The sequence below is a fragment of the Euprymna scolopes genome, chromosome 12 (genome assembly GCF_053919585.1).
Source record: "Euprymna scolopes isolate OS-2025 chromosome 12, ASM5391958v1, whole genome shotgun sequence".
Taxonomy (NCBI): domain Eukaryota; kingdom Metazoa; phylum Mollusca; class Cephalopoda; order Sepiida; family Sepiolidae; genus Euprymna; species Euprymna scolopes.
This window is the reverse complement of record NC_136493.1, coordinates 144,980,057-145,003,117: the sequence shown is the minus strand read 5'-3', so window position 1 is coordinate 145,003,117 and position 23,061 is coordinate 144,980,057. Positions and strand designations below refer to the sequence as shown.

General features: G+C 31.8%; 1 protein-coding gene across 2 annotated transcripts in view; it reads right to left on the bottom strand.

Annotated features, from left to right (window-relative positions):
- Positions 1-23,061, bottom strand: part of LOC145291525 (uncharacterized) — a 122,367-nt gene that overhangs the window by 73,476 nt on the left and 25,830 nt on the right. For both annotated transcript variants that reach the window (XM_080137515.1, XM_080137514.1), the window contains exons 2-3: positions 6,219-6,492; positions 745-1,311 (exon numbers count right to left, since the gene is read on the bottom strand). In XM_080137515.1, the coding sequence (XP_079993641.1) occupies positions 745-1,311; positions 6,219-6,492 (841 nt within the window). The remainder of the gene's footprint in view (positions 1-744; positions 1,312-6,218; positions 6,493-23,061) is intronic.

The following is a 23,061-nucleotide window of genomic DNA, read 5'->3' as shown; positions in this document are numbered from 1 at the left end:
GGTTTTTTAACTCTTTATTCTTTTTATTGATTTTAGTATTTTTACTCCTTTATTTTCGCAGGGTCGGAAATTTATAATTAAATGGCTGTTGAGAACTAAGCTAACTAAATTTATCAATTAAATAAATAAAGAAAGAAATCTTTCTTATTCAATTCCCCCCACTCTTTATCTGTGCCGAAATCTAAACGTAGATTCCATGAACAAGGCTTCTTTCTTAGAACTGCACACTCGTATAACTCTCTTTCATTTGCCTGCTTTCCAGTTGACTACTATATGGTCGTCTTCAAGTCCAATGTAAACAAGTTCTTGATGAGCCGTTCCCCTTAAGTAATTCAATTTACAAAATTTCCACTAACAATTACTACGACATTGTCCCATTGACCACTGTACACTTATTATATTAACCCTCGAGTGGCCCCTGGCCTTGATAAGTGGTGACTTCTCTGTAAAAAAATCACTCGTATGTCGCCAAAATTCAATATGAATAAATAAATAAAATAAAGGGGATTGCAAAAATAAGATCGAGGACTGTAAATATCAAAGAGTTTCATGCAGCGTGCGAGACACCATTTCCGGGAAGACATATAAGTAGATAAATAAATAAATAGAAAGTCCGACAACGGCGACCAGAGATTGGATCCCTTTGTTTTGAAATTGAAACTGACAAATTTGTTTTGAAATGTAAACTGGTCTTCTGTGACACAAATATAAACAAATACGTAAATAAATATATTGTAGTCATACCTTCACACAATCTCTTCTGGAGTTGGTTGATGGATAAATACAGCTCAAAATACGAGTCCAAAATACTGAGATGTTTACAGGTTGGTGTTGATGCAAACGCCTTCAATTGCCCTACCTCCGCATTACCAACGCCGAGGACAAATAGCTCAAATCCCATCTCTTTAGCTCTCATGGCAGACGATATGGCGTCGCTGACGTTTTGCGAGCGAAGGTCGCCGACAAGGACGAAAACATTAGATGCTTTGTTCACTCTCTTAAGCGAAGATGTGTTCCTAGCGACGCTGACAGCCAAGTCAATAGCCTTAGCTGTATTGGTCAAGCCACCGGCATATCGGATACGCTGAAAGGCAGCCTCCAGGTTAGTGTCATCACGGAAGTCCTCCATGCTCATCACCACCGTAGCGTTGGTGGCCAGCAGGATCACGGACACATGGACGTTGTCTGGTTGGATGTCCAAGTCGCTAATCATTTCTCGCAGGAAGTTAGTTATCAGGCCGAAGTTCTGTTCGCGGACACTTCCTGAACCATCAATAATGAAAGTTAAGTCTAATTGGGCTGCCGGACACACTGTAAAATATAAAAGTTATAACAATATACATATATATTTCTTTATACAATTTAACATACAATATTTTTAAATAAAATATAAATATAACATTAAATAACACGAAGGGTTTGTTTTTGTTTTTTGTTAAAATTGTTAAACTTCTGAGAACATATTTCCAAAGTAGAATGTGTCAAATATTTGGTATTTGAAATATTTCAAAGTAGAATGTGTCAAATATTTGGTATTTGAAATATTTCAAAGTAGAATTTGTCAAATATTTAGTATTTGAAATATTTTAAAGTAGAATTTGTCAAATATTTGATATTTGAAATATTTCAAAGTAGAATTTGTCAAATATTTGGTATTTGAAATATTTCAAAGTAGAATTTGTCAAATATTTGGTATTTGAAATATTTCAAAGTAGAATTTGTCAAATATTTGATATTTGAAATATTTCAAACTAGAATTTGTCAAATATTTGGTATTTGAAATATTTCAAAGTAGAATGTGTCAAATATTTGGTATTTGAAATATTTCAAAGCAGAATTTGTCAAATATTTGGTATTTGAAATATTTCAAAGTAGAATTTGTCAAATATTTGATATTTGAAATATTTCAAACTAGAATTTGTCAAATATTTGGTATTTGAAATATTTCAAAGTAGAATTTGTCAAATATTTGATATTTGAAATATTTCAAACTAGAATTTGTCAAATATTTGGTATTTGAAATATTTCAAAGTAGAATTTGTCAAATATTTGGTATTTGAAATATTTCAAAGTAGAATTTGTCAAATATTTGGTATTTGATTTAGAATACGATCTTTGAGAAACGTAATGTGAGATCGGGTATGAATGAACTATGTAGCATAATATTTCGTCTTTCATGTGCAAGGGGCGTTCAATAAGTAATGCCCCTGGCCTACTTCTCATAATAATAGAGCAACGAAACTTGCCACAGTTATTATTTTTAGGTAAAACTTTCAGAGTATGCGCTGTTTTACAGTTGTTGTAAATACGGAACGAAAATTTAAATTTCGTTCCGTTTTAATGCTTTTTTTTTAATTGTGCCCCCCTCCCACCAAAACTAAAGTAATCGAAATAATAACATTCAACTATTGTATTTTTATGGATTAAAAAACGAAATAATTTAATTTTTTAAATGAAAAAATCAATTTGGTATAACTTTTTGGTATTTTTTTTTTTTTTTTGCATAAGTCCAACTCATCGTTCACATTGGAAATGTCGACTTTTGTAGGTTTTCGTGTACGTTTACAACGAATAAACACCCCGACCTCCCCATGTTAAAAACGGCTTTCGGAATAGACACCCGAACCTCCCCAGCCTAATAATAGAGCAACGAAACTTGGCACGGTTATTTTTTTATCTGTGTAGGAAACCCCTAGAATGACGCGTTTCTCTCGTCATTTAATGTAACTGCAGGTGGTTTTTGTAGAAAACTCGTCCTCCAAATACAATGTGACTTCGAAAATAAAGGTTGCACTCTCACGAACAAAAATTACACAAAATTCTTTACATGAATTTCACATAGAACCTAGTTCCTTAAAAGAAACATGGATATTTTTTCATAGTCAATTAGCCATTTTGAATTCCTAATACAAATTTATAAAAATACGTTTAATTTTACTAACAATGCAAATCAGATTTTTTTAATATTTAATTGATTGTATTAAGAAATTTTTCCTTTAATTACAAAAACGCTATTAGAAGCATATCGCTTCGGTAGAGTCAAAGATAACGTTATTTTAAACCAGGAGATACGAAAGTTGGGTACGTAAAACGTGCCTAAATAAATGTTTAAAGTTGTTATTAACGGCAAATGCTTTTTTAAGTCTTATTTACGTGTTATGTTTCCTCATTTAATAATCAATGTATTAATCAATATTATATGTTAAGAATATGAATAAATAAAAATTAGGAACAAAAATAAGAATAAAATCTAAATTGCAGATTTAAAGGTTAAACAAGATTCTAATATTATTATTGTTTTTTATGTTTTTTATTTATTTATTTATTTTATTTTTTATTTTTTTTTGGTACTGGCGCATATTATGAACCTGACGTATCTCGGCGTTCGCTCGGCTTTCGCCTTAACATAACTTCAACAGCCGGATTGTGCTGTGCAACAACTCGAGTTTAGCTGCTGTCTGACGTAACACGCCGATCAGCCAATCACAACGCGATGCACTGAATTACAGCGAGGCGGTGCGCTCGCCTAGCAGACGACTTTTGGATAAATATTGGAAGAGGAAAAAAAAAAACACCAATTGTTACATGTAAATCTTGGACAGTACCAACATAATGAATCTTTAAAACCTTCTCTTGCAATTAAAAAAAAATCTTTTTTACAAAAAATACTTTACAGAATACTTGGAAAAAAAAACAATATTGTTTCGAGTTTTCCTTGACAAAAAATAATTTTAAAACATTTTTTAAAATAGCAAAATTTATTTGAAAAAAAAAAACTGAATTAATTTATAACGATAGCTATCGACTAGTATGCATATTATACATACATTTGATGATTGTGCAGTTTATCTAAATAAAGCCCTTTTTTTTAAATATGTCATTGTTTTACTCCTAAACTAACGTAGACAAAAAAAACTATTAAAAAACTATTTAAAAGGCTATTTAGACACTATTTAAAAAAGTATTTCCAAAAATTATGAAAAAACTATTTAAGACACTATGAAAAAACTATTTAAAAAAAACTATTTTAAAAACTATTAAAAAAACTATGAAAAACTCTTTGGTGGTAACAGAAAAGAACTCCTCCCCCACTGCATCCAACATATCTGTGTATTAAATTATATATATATATATATATATATAATATATATATATATATATATATATATATATATATATATATATATATATATATATATATATATGAAGTGAAAATGTGTGTGAGGATAATTCTCAACCTATATATTCAACGAATTTCTTATCTACTGACTTGAACTTTGGTATATAGAGGATTCAGACATGTGGAAAAATTTTTAATCGGTTTTCATCCGGAAAAAAGAGCTACTAAGGGGTCAAAATTGGTATGTGGTAGGCCACTGGATTTTTATCTGTTTGTCAACTGTTTCACGAATGCGCATGCGTGAGTGGTTCACATTACAGGTGCCTTATGTTGAGAATAAGTAGGTTTGAAAACTTTCTTTAAAGATCCTATCAATTTGGCCTAATGGTTATCGTGCTTGACTCATTGCTTTAGGTTTCGGTTTCGATCTCAGCTCGAATAATTTTTTTTTACTAACAATACTTGAACTGTTTAGAACATGATACTTGCATGACCATGTCTCATTTTTTTTTGGGGGGGGTAAGAAATTTAACGTTACGTTTAATACCAGGCAACGCCGGGTACAGCTTCTAGCTTATCTATAAAAGAGTTTTAATGGTTTCCGGTTTCCATCTAAAAACACTTTACCCCAGCAAACCGCCAATACGTTAATACTATATAATTTCAGCATTCTTGTGCTGTTTATTATATCCGCCATAAATGGTTTTCCAGTAATTTATTTGTGTGTGTATTTTCTATAGAATGTATGAACGCGTTTAACAATGCTATTTTAAACTTAAACGTGATTGTTCCATTTTCGCAATGATACGGGTCCATACCGAATTGATATCTTGCTTCTGAGTTTTTGAGAAAAAGATTGATAATTCATATTATTTTGATTTTTCGGACTACTGTTCTCACCTTGAGTATCATTTTCACATAGTGTCGGTCGATATAATCTCCGACCTTCTTCAGGTGTATATAGTAATAATACGTAGTAATAAATAATATATATACATATATGTATATATGTAAGGTGTTTCTGAAAGCTTACAATGCAAACCACGACATACTTCTTTATATATATATATATATATATATATATATATATATATATATATATATATATATATATATATATATATATATATATATATATTAGTGTTGGGGCGATAAATTGGAATCGGAAATCAGAACTTTTAGGAATATCGGAATCGGAAAAATTAGTACCTACTTAATAAACGATTAGTACCTACCAATATACGATTCTTTTAATTGTTTTTTTTATTATTATTATTATTTAATTCCGTTAAAAGCAAAATCTTCCACTGCTGGTAGTAATGATAAAATAATAAATATTTATTGATTTTTAACTAATAGTAAAACTAAAATCATCATTGTTTACAAGTGTATTTTTTACGCCTGAAAAAATATCTGCACATTTAACTTGTGTTTTTACGACAATTGTGAAGAAATTACTATTTCATAGTTAAATTAAATATTTAGAGTTTATAAAGAATTGGAATTGGTAATTTAGTAAGGAATCGGTAATTGTATCGGAATCGTCCCATCACTAACATATATATATATATATATATAGCATGTAATAATAACTAGTAATGTACAATAATGATTAGTAAGAATGTCCATCTAAAAAGAAAAGTAGGTTTAATGTTTTCAAAATTCATACTAAAGTTATTCATAGTAGATAAATACTTGATACAATTCAGTTGTAAGCTACACTCTTCTTGAGGTTTTAGGTTCAGTCCTCAGTGCGGACGACACTCAAAATACAATTGCGAATTGCTAACGAGACAAGAGCATTCTACCCTTGCCCATTAAACAAATTCCGTTCAAAATTCTGTGAATATTCTCGAATTTGACAAAAAGATACCCGAGTTGGACAAAAATAAAGAAGATCGACCGAAACGTTGAGAAAATAACATTCAAAATTAGAATAGTATTCAAAATACTCCAAGTCATACGAAATAAATGTGAGCAATCAATGAAAATGCAATTTCAACCTAGAGATTGAGAGATCGACGGACAAACAGACACAGCCTCTCACCGAGATACGTAGACGTATGTAAAAACGTTTATGCAAAAAGAGAAAACTTACACCGCAATTCAGCAGAAAGTTCAAAGAAATCTTCTCCTTCAAGATTCAAGTTATCCGAAGAAAACGCCAGTTGTTTACCAATTCCCGCTTCGTTTATTCGGCTCTGCGAGGTCATAAAGAATGCCATGACCATCCCGGATATCAGCGGTTTATCGAGGTCAGCCATGGTTGTAATGGATAAATCAACACCAAACTGACTTCTTGCTTCCAAACAACCAGACCGAAGGGTTGTACTACATTCCATGTTGATGGTGGAAAGTTGATCTTGAGTAACCTGCAAGAATAACGAAAAAAGATTTATTTATAATGAATTACCGGAAAACATGCATCATGTACTGAAAGGCAGTGTGAGCATTTTTGATTTATGTGTGGTGCCTGTGTTTGTATTCCTATAATATCTTTTTGTAGACGGAAAAATCGGGATCATTTACGTAGAGAAGATATATACTAGCAAGAAGGCTTGGCGTTTTGGGGGATTTAATGGGGAACGCTTTATCTTTTTTCCATTATATAGCACCATATTAGCTCTTTTTACTGGCCCTCACATTTTCCCACCTAATATTGAAATTTTGGATTAGTGTATTATATTAGATTATACTATATTATGGCTTACATTTTATTCAGCTTGGATATACGTATTTTAGATTTTAAGAGGGATTCTACCTCCATAGCTTCTTTAGAGGAGAATTTGATGCAATTAGGGTAATGTAGAAATTCATGACTGCTTCCGTTATTATATGATTTAACTCCCATCTATCCAAGAACAGCCAGTTTAAACAAGGAGGATTTGAATGTCGGGATATTTCTTGCAGAAGTTTGCTTTACTTTGGTTTGGTTGTTTTGTTTTACGGTATATATCAATCTTTTTTTGGGTTATCTAAACCCGAATCCAGTAATTTTGAAAAAAAGATTTTATGCTTCAAGTTCTTTATTTCTTTTAAAAAAAATAGTCATGGAGATTTGTTTGGTTGCTTTGTTGTACGGTATATAGACCCTTTTCAGGTTATTAAATTCTGAATCCAGTAATTTTAGAAATATCAGGTAATCTTGCTGAATTTGTGAACAACATTTTCAATACGCCAACGGATGTTTGAAATAGAAGTCTTGTGGGTCAGTCACACCAAAATAGTATTTTTGTCAGTCAGTTATATTGTATAATGAAATAAAATTTTTCACCAGTCAGTCCCGCTGAAAAACTATTTTTGCCAGAAATTTTGAATTTTCCGAATATTGTGTAAATATCGTATAGGTGGGGTGCTATTATCCCATATAAACATGCAATTCCTAGTTACAGAAATGAATATCCATTGGCATAAACGGAATAATTATGCGTTAAATTTAAATACAATGTTCAGCGCTGATTCCACACGAAAAGTAACATTAAAATACGTAACATTTATTAAAGAATAGGTAACAGATCTATGTACTTTATTACTTCATCCTCTTTATATATTATTCATCTCTTTTCACAGAGGTTAAACACAAGGTCATATATACAGTGAAACAGTCTATCTGTGAATGACTATATGAGTCTCATTTTTCGATTTGATCACTGTTACTGAATGAAATCACAGGCTACTACTGTAGCGTAATGTAATAATGGTGAATGCTCTGACGAACTGCAATCACTTGTGCCCCCACAACGTGAGCACCCTCGACAAACTCGACAGGCTGCTAAATCCCACCCCCACACTGTAGAGATCCCTAGATGTAAAAGATCTTTTTACTCCAATAGTTTCTTCCCCAGAACCGCTAGACTCTGGAATTCCATTCCAGGTCCCTGCTTCCCCAACAGTACTGACGTGCAGAAGTTCAAGTGTAACGTGAACCGATATCTTGCTGCCCAAATCCCTACATAGTACCCCAGTAGTTGTTGCCCCTGATAGTAGCCTCGTACACCAAAGTGGCAATTTGCCTTGTTTGGGGTGAAAATGTAATAAAAAAAAAAATAAATAAATAAAAAATAAACCACTGTAGGAATGGCGGTCAGGGTTGTATAAAGACATTGTAGTTATCCTTTACCAGCAGCGTGTGTCCCGGTGGGCATATTGCTGAAGCTACTAACTATTGATTCAATAATTGTTGGTTTGATTCCGTGTTTCGGATAGGTGCGCTTATCTAGCCATGTTGAGCTGTCATACAGTCAATCTGTCTGTGAAGTCTTCTTGAATGCATTAACCTGCAAAATTTATTATATATTTTGCAAACCTGTTTCCTTTGATGAGCAGAACTGCATTTTTCGAAACTCCGCAGAATAAGGTCTTTCAAGTTTATTTGTACTTTTTGCCGGATAATTAAAAATGTGCATACCTTCTAAATTGGCTTTAAATCTTTTTTTGAAAATTTGAATAAATTCTACATAATAAGATTATTCTATTTTATATATATATATAAATATACACGTATATATATGTGTGTATATATGTATGTATATATGTATGTGTATATGTAGGTATATATGTATGTATATATGTATATATATATGTATGTACCTATATATATGTATGCATGTATGTATATATATGTATATATGTATGCATGTATGTATATATATGTATATATGTACATATATATGTATATATATGTACTTATGTATATATGTATATGAGTGTATATATATATGTATATGTGTATATATGTATATGTGTGTAGATATATGTATATATATGTACATGTATATATATATTGTATATATATGTATATACATGTATGTATATATGTATATATATGTATGAATATATGGATGTATATATGTATATATTATATATATATGTATGCATGTATATATGTATATATGCATATATGTATGTACATATGTATATATGTATGTATGCATATATGTATATATATACGTATATCTGTATATGTATGTGTATATATATATTTTTACATAGGCATCACCACTTATCAAGGCTCAGAGACCACTCGAGGATAAGTGTTAATGGCGTACATTAGTCAATTGGACAATATAGTAATCGTTAGTAATGGAAATTCGGTAAATCTTTAACTCAAGTTGAACGGCTCATCAAGAACTTGTTTATGTTGGGCTTTAAGACATCCAATTTGGGGTCAGGTGGGAAACAGGCTAAAGGAAGACAGTTCCACAGGCGTGCACTTCTATGAAAGGAGCTTTGTTCCTGAAATCTACGTTTAGGTTTAGGCACAGATAAAGAGTGGAGGGATTATTGATAGTGTTTTCAGCTAGACGAGTGTTTATCGAGACAGTTTTGAGAGGGATGACCATAGATTGAAGCAGTCGATCACTTGCCATGAAAATAACGATAAAGCAGAGACAAAATCACAACGTCTCTTCTGTGAGATAGAGGTTGCAGCGAAGAGAAAAGGACATCTCTTACGAGGCTATAAAGTCTATTTTGAACTCTATCAAGGCAAGACAAGTCCTTTCTAGAAGCTCCTCCCCATTGTGGCAAGAGTACTCGATCCTTGGACGTACCTGGCTCTTATATAGATAGAGAATTGCATCAACAGTGAGATATCTACTGGATCGATAGAAGTATCCCACCATTTTTCCAGCGGCTTTGGCAACAAATGTGATGTACGTGTTCCATTTCAGATCAAGAGTAAAGGTCAAGCCCAGAAGCTTGTCAAAACATGAGGCCTCCCCAAGACGGGAGCCATTCATTTCAATTGATGCCAAATGGGGATCAGAGCGTTGATGATGTCAAGACTAAAGCTTGGTTTTAGATGCATTAAAAGTAACAAGCCAAAACCTTCTCCCATTGTACCACTTGCTCAAGATCAGAGGAGAGAGAATCAGAGAACTTGGTCGTTAACAGTCTTAGATGTGCTACCATAGATAGCAGTGTCATCAGCATAAATGTCTACGAATGATGTAAGGATGTGATTTGGAAGATCATTAATGTAGATCAGGAAGAGAGTTGGGCCCAGGATGGACCCCTGAGGGACACCGGCATTATTACTGTGAGCTTCTGATTTTTGCCCATCAACTACTACACTTATGAACCTATGAGAGAGAAATGATTTAATAATTGAGAAGACATTTCCAGCTATACCATAGCTGGAGATCTTGTAAAGTAAATCTTTATGCCATACCTTATCAAAGGCCTTCGATATGTCAAAAACAATTGCCCTAGAAAGGAAGTCTCCATCGAGATTCGCTAATCCTATGAGATATAACTGTAAGCACATCTGCTGTAGATCTAGCAGAACGGAAACCATATTGTGTGTCACTAAGAAGGTTATTTTTGCTTAGATGGCGGATTACTTCTCTGTTTAACCCAGATTCCAGCGACTTACTCATGACGCACAGGAGACTTATTGGCCTGTACTAAGAGGGAGATGAGCGATCACCTGAATTCTTAAATACAGGACATACTGATGAGATTTTCCAGGGTGATGGGAAGCAGTTCTCCTTAAGACAGTTTAAACAGTTTTGTAACTATGGGCGTTAGTTTTGGTTAAAGATTTTTGACTAATATAATTGGAATACTGTCAGGGTCGGTTGCTTTACTGGAATCAAGGTTTTTGATTAGCTTGGCAACATCACGTAAAGATATATGTATATCACATAGAGCGTTTTCTGATATAGGAAGAAATATTGGGGGTTGACGGCCTTGGTTACAAAGGGTAGAATTAGCTGCAAAGTTCTTGGCAAAGAGTTGGCTTTGTCTAATGCAGGCGAGATTACCTCAGGTCCATTGATGATAGTTGGGATAGAGCACACGCTTCTGTTCAGGATTATACTTTTTTGTTTATGGAAATGGAACTGTATGTATATATATGTATGTATATATGTATATATATGTATGTATGGGACTGTATGTATATATGTATACATATATGTATGTATATATGTATGTATATATACATATCTATGTATGAATATATATATATGTATGAATATATATATATATGTATGCATATATATATGTATGCATATATATATGTATGCATATATATATGTATGCATATATATATGTATGCATATATATGTATGCATATATATATATGTATGCATATATATATATGTATGCATATATATATGCATATATATATATGTATGCATATATATATGCATATATATGCATATATATATATATATGTATATATATATGTATATATATATGTATATATATGTATATATATATATATACATATGTATATATGTATATATATATATATATATATATATATATATGTATTATATATATATGCATGTATATATGTGTGTGCAAATGTTATGTGGAGATAGGTAACCAACTCGGAACATTCGACAAAAGGAACTGAATCACCGGTTTTCACCGGACCCTTGAAAAAAACAGAGACTTCCCTGAACATTAACACACTGTATTTTCTCTATGTAAATACGTAAATAAATTTCTCTTTCAGTATTAAAACCACAGTGTATATTTCTTTCTTTATTTCATGGAATACTTTATCTTTGATTGTCCAAATAATAGGCCACATTAGGACATATCAGCATATATATGTATGTATATATATATATATATATATATATATATATATATATATATATATATATATATATATGTATGTATATATAATTAAATATTTATTTTGTTGGAAGAAAGCTATCGGTGATAAAGAAACGACTTAGTAACTGATATATATTTATATGTATATATATATATATATTATATATATATATATATATATATATATATATATATATATATATATATATATATATATATATATTAGTACGTGTGCATGTGAAAATAATTAGCGTCTTTTTTTTTCCAGAAATTCCTCTCTGGACTAAAATACCATAAGTTTGTAACAACATATGCCACATACAAATTTTTTATATCGCTTTAAACCTATTAACCTATTAGCCACTATCTTATGTAGACTTTTCTGGCACATCTAGGTGTCTAAATGAAATGCTGGATTACATTGGAGGAGCTACAACATCACTATAACATTAACCTACACAGGAAGTAGTCCCACTTTTTCCACTATTATTAAAGTCCTCCTAAATACTGCAGGGAATTATAGACATGGTTCGGATATTGTGGTTACATCCTTTGTAACTGATTCATAAACTCATAGCACAAACGTTAAATTCCCATCCGTTGATTCGAAAAATAATAAGTTCTCCCTTAAAATATTCCTGCTATTCTCATTGGCCTAGATCAGACTGATCCATTACCTCAGACTAGCGGGAGTGCCCGGCCTTGTCCAGGTGTTTGGGGGTGTAAAAGAAAAAAGTGGTAGTAGGCAGGTACGTTCGAACCCGTGCCGCAAAGGAGGAAAAAGAACTGGAAAAAAGAGTTGGTAATTAACTTTTGCTCGGGTGGAGGATATTGGTACAAAGATGAAATATAAATTTTTTTTAAAGATAGAGAGAGAGAGAGAGGGGTGGGATCGAACTCCAAAAAGTACAGTAATTAGTCATCCTCGCTAAAAAGACAGTGAAATTATTGAGTTGGAAATTAAGTTAAGAACCATAGAAGTCGGCGCAGAAACGAAAATGGCTTTTAAACCTGGGCTGGGGACAGTTAAGCTTTTGCTTTCTTTCGTGGTATTTATCCGTTTCCACACAAGATCCTTTATAATGTGGTGTCCCCCCCCCAGAAAAATGGGAACTCTGGCAGTGTCCACATGAATAGCAATTGTCTGATATGAAGGTTTTCTCCACATTGATCAAAGCGAATTGCCTTCTAGACATCTTGGTCAAGAAGTCCGGGAATCGGTTGCTGTTGCTTCGATTTAGTTTCGCTTTATTTATACAAAAAAGATGACACACATGTGAAAGGAAGGAATGGCATGATTTCTTATAAGTCGATCAAAATAAATGGAGAGACGACATCCGTTCGTAAATCGTAGATATTATAATCTAGGGGGTATATAAAAAGTTCTAAAAAATAGCAATGTGATTGAGAGCTCCTCAGAAAAACCTTTCTTGGACATACAAAAACGCATGCACCACTTTTGCCTTTTATATATATAGATTACAATTGTATAAATTAAACGAACATGCAGGACCTGATCCAGTATGGTGTCTGCCGATACACAATGCCATCGTTTGACATTAATTAAAGCGATTACTGAGCCTCTCAGAGTTAATTGCTTTCCTCTCCTTCTCTCTGTCTCTCTCTCTCTCTCTCTCTCTCTCTCTCTCTCTCTCTCTCTCTAAACACATTTAGAGAGAAAGAATGGCTAGTGATAGACAGAGACAGAATTATATCTGTTTTGTTTACAGAATGCAATGCAGAATAATTTTGGACTAGGTTACTGCATGGAGGCATGTGAAGCTTTCTCCCGAGCGATTTCACGGATTTTGATGACAATAAAAATATAGAAGTGTGAAATATTCGTTGATCATCATTCAATCCCGGGTAACGTCAGGTCTCCTTCCTAGTACATTATAAATATGCATATATGTATATACATATTATATATATGCTAGCTGGCTTCTCTATTTTTATTCATAGCTTGAACTCATCAAAATAAAACTAATCGGCAAGCAAAAAAAGGTAATCCGTGAGAAAAAGGACAAACATAATCATTGCTCATAAAAATTAATTTTCGTACCTGATTATTCCTTTTTTTTTCTTTCGTTTTTATTAGTATCAGTTACTTTTAAGATTAAACGTTTCTTCTTTACTCACATAAATAAATTTACATACGTAATTAGTCATATCGCGGATCTAACTTTTATTATATACTAGCAGTTAAGCCCGGCTTTGCTCGGGCTCTATGTAATGTTCATGACTTTATGTGCATTATTAAAAAGTTTGACTCATGTCCAGGTAACCTACATCTAAAATTTCAAGTTTTTAAAGGATTTTGATAGTCAACTCTTTCAACTTTGACCTCTTGGCAGCCAAATTTGCGCCCAAAAACTTATGAAAAGGCTTGATTGCATATCTGAATACCCTTTATATAAAAGTTAAAATGTTTAGACTCAAAATTGGCTGAATAGTTTTCTAGAGACCGCAAAGGTAAAATCTTTTGAACTTTGACCCCTTGGCAGCTAAATTTTCGGCCAAAAACCGATTAAAAAGCTTGCATAATGTCTGAATACACTTTATGTAAAATTTCAAATGTTTAGACCAAAAATTGGCTGAGAGGCTTAATTTTTTTAAACTTTGACCCCAATTTTTACCCTCTAACATTTATTGTTTTGGGCTCAAATCAAATTAAAAAGTTTGGTCTATGTTCAAGGAACTTACATCTAAAGTTTCGAGTGTTTAGACCCAAAATTGGCAGAGGAGTTTGGTAGAGTTTTCAAAAGTCAAATCGTTGAACTTTGAACCCTTGACAGCCAAACTTCTGGCCGAAAACCGATTAAAAAGATTTTCCCAAATCTCAATACCCCTTATGCCAAATCTTTAGTCTGTAGACTGAAAATTGACAGAGTAGTTTGCTAGGGAAATGTACACACACAGACACACACAGACAATTTCACTTACATATATGTACTAGCATGAGTTCTCGGCATTGCCCGGGTATTTGGAGGTGTATGTTGAGCAAAAAAAAAATCGGTCAATTTTTTTAACTTTGATCCCTATTATGACCGCTTAAAATTTATTGTTTTAGGCTCAAATTAAGTTATTAAGTTAGATCCATGTCCAAGGAACCCAAAATTATCGGAGGAGTTTGGTAGAGTTTTCAAAGGTCAAATCGCTGAACTTTGAACCCTTGACAGCCAAACTTCTGGCCGAAAACGGATTAAAAAGATTTTCCCAAATTTCAAGATGTCTTATGCAAAATCGCGAGTCTGTAAACTGAAAATTGACACATTAATTTAGTAGGGAAATGTACACACACAGACAGACACACACACAGACAATTTCACTTTTATAGATAGAAAAAATGATTCTTTTTAAAAATCCTATTACGTAAATGAATAGCAAATGTATCTTTTTTATTTTCGATGTAAACATTAATGTTGCAAATGAGCATTTAACCAGGTCAGCGACAAAGTTGTACTCGTCTCACCTACGAAACAGGTTTGTTTTTCATATTTTTGCATTCATTTATTTTACGCGAAATGGAAATTCTTTTTGAATACTGACTTATTCTGTTTCATATAAGACCTACCTAGCTAATTGTGACGAAAACTTTTTAAAGAATAACTACATCTCTTATGCCTACATATCGTTGTTCATGAGTACAACGGGAAGCAATCGAAATGGGGCAACTATATAAGGTTGACTAAATTTGAATAACAAAAGTGTAGCATAACAACTAAAACGATGAATAGTCCATTGTATAATGTAGAAAATGTGAATTTTAAAGTTGTAAAACTTAAACACACGCGCGTGCACAAATATATATATATATATATATATATATATATATAATATATATATATATATATATTATTGTTATTATTATTAAAATTATAAAGAGGTTTTGTTTAACCATAGTTTTTAATTCTTTTCGATTTTTATCCTTATATTGGTTTTCAGACAACATATATATATATATATATATATATATATATATATATATATATATATATATATAACTACTTCATTTACTCACATAAAATTAATATACGAAAGTATAGATTTATGCGTAAACTTTAAGTATTTACTTCAAAAGTGCTCCATACGTAGGTAGAGCTAGTTAGTAAGTTATAAAATATATATGGCGATTAAGCTACACTGAATATTCTGCGTTTCATCCACTATAGAATTCGTCAGGCTTATGCGCATAAGTCTGACGAATCCTATAGTGGATGAAACGCAGAATATTCAGTGTAGCTTAATCGCCATATATATTTTATAAATTACTATATATATATATATGTGTGTGTGTGTGTGTGTGTGTGTGTGTGTGTGTGTGTGTGTGTGTGTGTGTGTGTGTGTGTGTGTGTGTTAAAAGTCCACGTATGTTTCTAGGATAGTGATTTAAAGGTTATGAGGGGTTTTTGAAAAACGATGTTACTTTTTGTATTTAATATTTTTATTGTTATTTTTTATATTTCTAGCCGACCTCCGCTTATATATATATAATTCAAACACGGTAGTGTTTGAATACATGGTAAAGTGTTAATTTTACTCATTTAGAACTTCTTCAAAGCTTCACCGCTCACTCATTTTGCGACCGAATTTCACACAATATTTATAGTTCATAGGTCACTTCTTAGTAATATCTTAAAATAATTTTTTTTAATTTTCCTTCATTAAAACAAAAGTTATAAAATTAGTAATGTTCAAAAATCCTCAGAATTATTAAGGAACGTGAAAGACGATTTCTTCTGATTAGCTGTTGATTATCATAGTTACTTTTTCATTGTTAACACCTTCATAAATCATAGCGGGAATGTCGCTCGCATGCCATCTTATTTGGGTTATATAGAGAGAGCTAATAAAAGTGATGCTCTTCGCCGTGCTAGAGCTGATAATGATTTGCTTATGACGTCATCCGTTAATTCTGATTCTCTCTTTTTGTCTCTCTTTTCTGTTTTACTTAATTATGTCTTTTATTTGACTTTTTTATTTAGTCAATTTAAGTAATTGGTAATAAATTTTATGAATTGTTGACAATGCTTATGATATTAAACAAAGCAGAGGAGTTCGATAGAGCTTTTAAAGGTACAAATCGTTGAACTTTGACCCCTTGACAGCCAAATTTCTTACCGAAAACCGATTAAAAATATTTTTCCAAATCTCAATACTCCTTATAGACAGAGTAGTTTGTAAGGGAAATGTACACTCACACAAACACACACAGACAATTTTACTTATATATATATATAAAAGTACATAGGTTTAATAAAATACATAAACAAGTACATAGGTTCAATAAAATATGTTTAGAAACACTTTAGTAAACGGTAAAATATATTTATTATTCGGAAAGGAAACATAAATAGAGTTGAAATTCCTTAATCCACGGAGTTTCGAAGAAATACTTTCCTTCTCATGAGAGAAGAGAAGTTACCTAAATGCGTGAAGAAATTTTCCTTATAAAGCAATTAATGAACCTAGATATAAAGTGAATCGAACTAGCGTGTAAATGAAATATAGAACAATAAAACAGATGGAGTGGGGGTGGAAAGAAAAAAAGTGTTTCACGTGAGAGTATTTCCATCGTTGATGAGTACAAAATCCAGTGAATCCAGGAAGTTAGAGAAAGTAGATGGAGTTAAGAAATTGTCCAAAGGACAAATTTCTGTGTGGTTAGGCACAGATGAATTTCAGGGAGAAAAAATCCTGTCTGTAAAGTTAACCAAAGCGAATGAGATTTGAAGAAGTAGAGAGAATTAGCACGCGGTTAACTAAGTTAATTTTAGGGCAAGGGGGCATTGACTCGGTAATCAAGGTAGTTTAACTCTGTGGAGTGAGGGAGGGTGATGATCTGGTTGTCATGACAACTTATAGCTGTAAAACTAGCAATTGGAACAGTTGGGGGTGGGGGGGGCGAAGTGGAATAGATCAGTGAATAGGGTTTGGTGAAATTATGGTCAGAGTTAACGAGATTAAAGCAAATGTATTTTTAAAATTATTATTGCGAGAAAGAATTTATCTGGAAAATTGGAGAATTTTATTGAGAGTTTTGGTGGATTATAAGGATTTAAGATAAATTAAAGGAGAAATAGAGCTGACGTCCGCAGATTCTGCCATAGTGCAAACACTAAAAAGAACTACGCTTGGACGCCTGTACAAATGTATATATATATATATATATATATATATATATATATATACATAACCACACTCAAATGCACACATGAATACAAGCATATACACATCCAAGCATAGATGCTAAGGTCTGCACAGAAGAGAAGTACATGTACACATGCATAAACATTCCAACAGAGTCCGCGGGGGGGGGGCTGTCAACCAGGGAGGAGAGAAAAGAATATAAATTAATGAAGTAACATAAAGTGTTGATAAAGTGAATGGGAGAGATCTATAATTTATCCAGTGTTAAGGTTTAATGCAATATCTAGAAAATTAAAGTTGTTTTTATAGGTTCGATAATTATGGAGAGGCCGAATGATTTCTTTAAAAACCATGTAATTTTTTAATTGTATTATTATGTTCTCTTGGCCTGGCTTTGGTGGTAAATAGGACGTCGTCTCTACATAGTCCTCCTTGGATATGTCCAAATTTGTATTGTAATCTGTCACCCATTAATATATCAAAGTTATTTTTTAATTGTATTAGAGATCGTGTAGCTAGGAGGATTAATTTAATTTCTAAATTAGTGGTCAAAGTTCCTTTCGGTGAAGATTAGGGCTTTATTTAAGAGGATCGGAGAAATGGGTTAATAATTGATGATATTGAAAGTTATGAAGCTGAGTAAATGTCTGTTTTTTAAGGGAAAGGAACCATTTAATTACGGAATCAGTTTTGCCAGAAGGGGGGGCTAACTTTTTCTCTTATAGAGGGGATGATTCTATCTAAGATTATTTAGCTTACGGCACCCAGATCAGAGCTACATGGGTAGATTCATCTAATGGAAGGGTCGTCATAAAAATTAGGTTTATGGTAATTAAGAGTGAATCTAGGGGTGCTTAGAGTAATTATTTCAGTGAGGTAGTGGATGTTTATTAGGGTAAGTAAAGTTTTGACCTCAGCATTAATGGAATCTAATGTACTGAGGGGGGAATATTTTGTAAGATTTATTGAGTTCCTTACAGATGAGTTTTTTTTATGTGCAGGTAATATATATATATATATATATATATATATATATATATATATATATATATATATATATATATATATATACGTTTTATTTTTTATTACCGTATCTTTCTGTTAAGTTACATTATTGTTTCGGCTACACGGCCGTTTTTTTTTTTGTCGTCTGTAGCGTCCTCAGACTTTTATTATTATAAACATAATATATATACCAAATATGGTGCAATCACGTTAACACACCGGTTCTCGCCAGTTCGCCGGTTAGGCAACGATGAGCCTGGCCAGTATCCAGATGGGTGACCATTTGAGAAGTATACATGCTGTATGTACTGCGCCGAGCCGTATAAATTTTCAGATTGGTATCTGGGGACACATAAATTCATTGGAAAGATGCATCCCCAATCTTCGTTAAAACATTCGTCTAGAAGGAAACTCTGATGTAAAAACCTACGGTCTACTGTATGCTCTGTTTTGTAGCAGTCTTCTTCACTGACAAAGATTAGTAGTAATACCAAAAAAGTGTGATTGGTTCTACACAAAGCCTTCACCACTATAAACAAATCATCTGTGTGGATTTTCGAACAGCGTAATTGTTGTGGCGGAACCTCATACGTCGAAATCGACGGGATAGTCCATTATATATATATATATATATATATATATATATATATATATATATATATATATATATATATATATATAGTAAGTTATAGAATATATATGGCGATTAAGCTATATTTTATAACTTACTACCTGGTTCTACATACGTATTGAGCACTGTTGAAGTAAATAATTAAAGTTTACGCATAAATTTATACTTTCATATATTAATTTATGTGACCAAACGAAGTAGCTATATATATATATATATATATATATATATATATATATATATATATATATATATATATATATATATATTTGTGTATGTGTTTTATTTACCGTTTTATCTGCTTAGTTACACATGTTTCGGTTAACGATCAAGTAACTTCAAATTTGTATATATAATATTTTTTAAATATTAACAATTTTTATACTTACAGACACTAGCGTTTCATGCTTATGCACTCATCCGTATATGAAGTGATAATTACTGCTGGTCGGGAGATTCAAACACAAACACAAGTCGGTGGACATACACAGTAAAACAGTCAGAGAGTATTTAACAAGTGGAAGTCAGACTGTCATGATGACTGACTCTGGTTAGAATGAATAGAATTTTATTTCTAGAATAGCCTGCTACGCCCCCTACCACAAAAACATATGTAATTTTTTTCCAAAGTGAAAACAACATTATTATAAACATAATATATATTTAAAAATCATAATATAGTACAGAAGCTCGACTTTGTCAGCTTGTAAACATTTTATTTGATTTTGACAATAACACTCAATAATCACTTTTTTTTTTAAATCGAAAACAATATTAAACACAAAATTTGCTTTTCAGAAATAATTATTAATCAAATTAATAATTATTTATCTTAACAACTACAATTAATTTACACATGTTACTTTTTTTTAAATTAAAAACAATATTAAACACGAAATTTGTTTTTAAAAAATAATATCGTTTTTAATAAGAAATTTAATTTATATTATTTAGTTCCTGCTGATGTCTCGTTTTTGCGTTACTGCCCCTACTCACAATATCAAAGTAACGCCCACTTTGGCAAACATTGGGCTAAATAATATTAAGACAGCGATAATATTCTGTAACGGACTATTTCCTATTTCGATATTTTTATTTTTTATTATCTCAGATTGTTAATAAATAGGGAGTTATATATATACATTTACATGTAAACTTGATTATTCATAGACAAACGTTCCGTTGTTTGAAATTCATCAGCTTGGCAATGTTTGTATATATATATATATATATATATATATATATATATATATATATATATATATATTCGTTACATTTTGTGACAAAGTGCGGAGATCCACTCGAAGTATCAAAATATAACGTATTAGAAGTTAAAAACAACAACATCGTTTTTGTGCTTCTTACATCTCCCATAACCTTGGAAATATTTTTCTAGCTACATTTGTGCAATAACATACAAATGATTATATATATATATATATATATATATATATATATATATATATATATACACTTGTGCCCGATATTATTCATACCCCCTCTTGAAAATTGAGTTTATTAGGTGTAACTTTGTAAGAATTTATTATTTACGTCCATATCGATACATATTCTTAATAAACCTCTTCTGATCATTTTCGTCATTTTAAAATCTCGGGATACTTGTAATAAAAGAAATATACAGCTATTTATAAAATCTGCAATGTTCAAAAATAATCATACCCCCTTATTTTTTCAGTATTAATCGAGTTTCTGACTGTTTGTTTCCTGTTTGATTCTTATTTTGAATGCTTTTATACAACTTTTGATTAATTTCATTTCGTTTTTTGCATTTTTCAGAAATTAAAATGATATCAACTGAAAACCAAAAAAAGAATAAAAATTATTAGAATGGGGAAGAAAAAAGAGCTTAGTAATGATCTTAGGACTAAAATTGTGAATTCACATGAGGATGGTTTAGGTTACAAGTCAATTTCCAAGAAATTTGAGGTCTCTACAGCAACAGTACAGAGCATCATCAAAAAATTCCAGAGCCACCACACAACAAACAACTTGATTGGTAGAGGAAGGAAAAGGAAACTGTCTGCTAGAGCCACCAGGAATATTGTAAGAAGTGTTAATGCAAATCCAACCACCACTACTAAGGACATTTTAGAAAATCTGGAGTCTTCTGGCATAAAAATATCAAGGCAAACATTGCAAAGGACTCTGCATGAAAATTGTCTGAAATGAAGAAGACCAAGAAGGACTCCATTGCACACCGGAAAACGCCTTGCAGCACGTCTAAAGTTTGCTAGGACCCGTGTGAATTCTCCAGAGTCCGTTTTCTCAAGTATTTTGTGGACTGACGAAACAAAAATTGAATTGTTTGGCCATATGGATGCTTCTTACGTTTGGAGGAAGAAAGGAGAAGCTTACAACCCAAAGAACATCATACCCACGGTGAAACATGGTGGTGGTAGCCTAATGTTTTGGGGCTCCTTTTCGGCTAGTGGTCCAGGTAGTTTGGTCAAGATAGATGGAACCATGAAGAAGGAGCAATATTTGGAGATACTCCAGAAAAACTTTCGACAAGATGCGGAGAAGCTCCATTTAGGACACAACTGGGTCCTTCAACAGGATAATGATCCAAAACATACTGCCAAAATAGTCAAGAAATGGTTTGAGGATAATCACATTAATGTTTTGGAATGGCCTAGCCAGAGTCCTGACCTGAACCCTATCGAAAACCTCTTGCACATATTGAAAACTGAGATTAAAAAGCGGAAACCTAGAAATTTGAGGGATTAAGAGAACTAATGCATTGAAGAATGGTCAAAAATCAGTGTTGATGCTTGTAAAAACCTTGTTGATAAATATTCAAACCGGTTACAGGCAGTTATTAAGAATAAAGGGCATACTATTGACTATTAGTAAGAGAGGTATGAATAATTTTGAACTAGTGCCATTATTGTTTTTCTTAGTATAATGCTTCAAACTTGCATAATTTATTTATTTGTTGAGTTTAAATTAAATGCTTATGCTTGATTTATTGTTTGAAATCCCTTTAATATTGTCTATCTTCTGGTTTGAGCAATATTCTTATAGAAATCTACAAAGATCCGAGGGGTATGAATAATATCGGGCACAAGTGTATATATTATATATATATACATACATATATATACAAACATACATATATATATACATATATATACATATATATATGTACATACATATACATACATAGATACATATATATATGTACATATATATACACAATATACATATATATGCATATATATATGTCTACATATATACATACATATATGTAAACACAGATATACATATATATGTGTGTGCATATATATATACACATATGTACATATATATGCATATATATACATATAAACATATAGATATAAAAATATACATATAAATATATGCACACATATATATATATATAATTATACAGAAAGTCAGAAAAACATTGCTACCGTCGGATTCAAGCCTAACATAAAGGGGACCAGTTAATGGTAAATAATAAATAATGTTAGACTCTCGTCAGCCATGTTGTTTTCTGTTTGAGGAAAAAGCAGAACCGCATTTATTGTTTATAATGATGTTCATTTTTATTTAACAA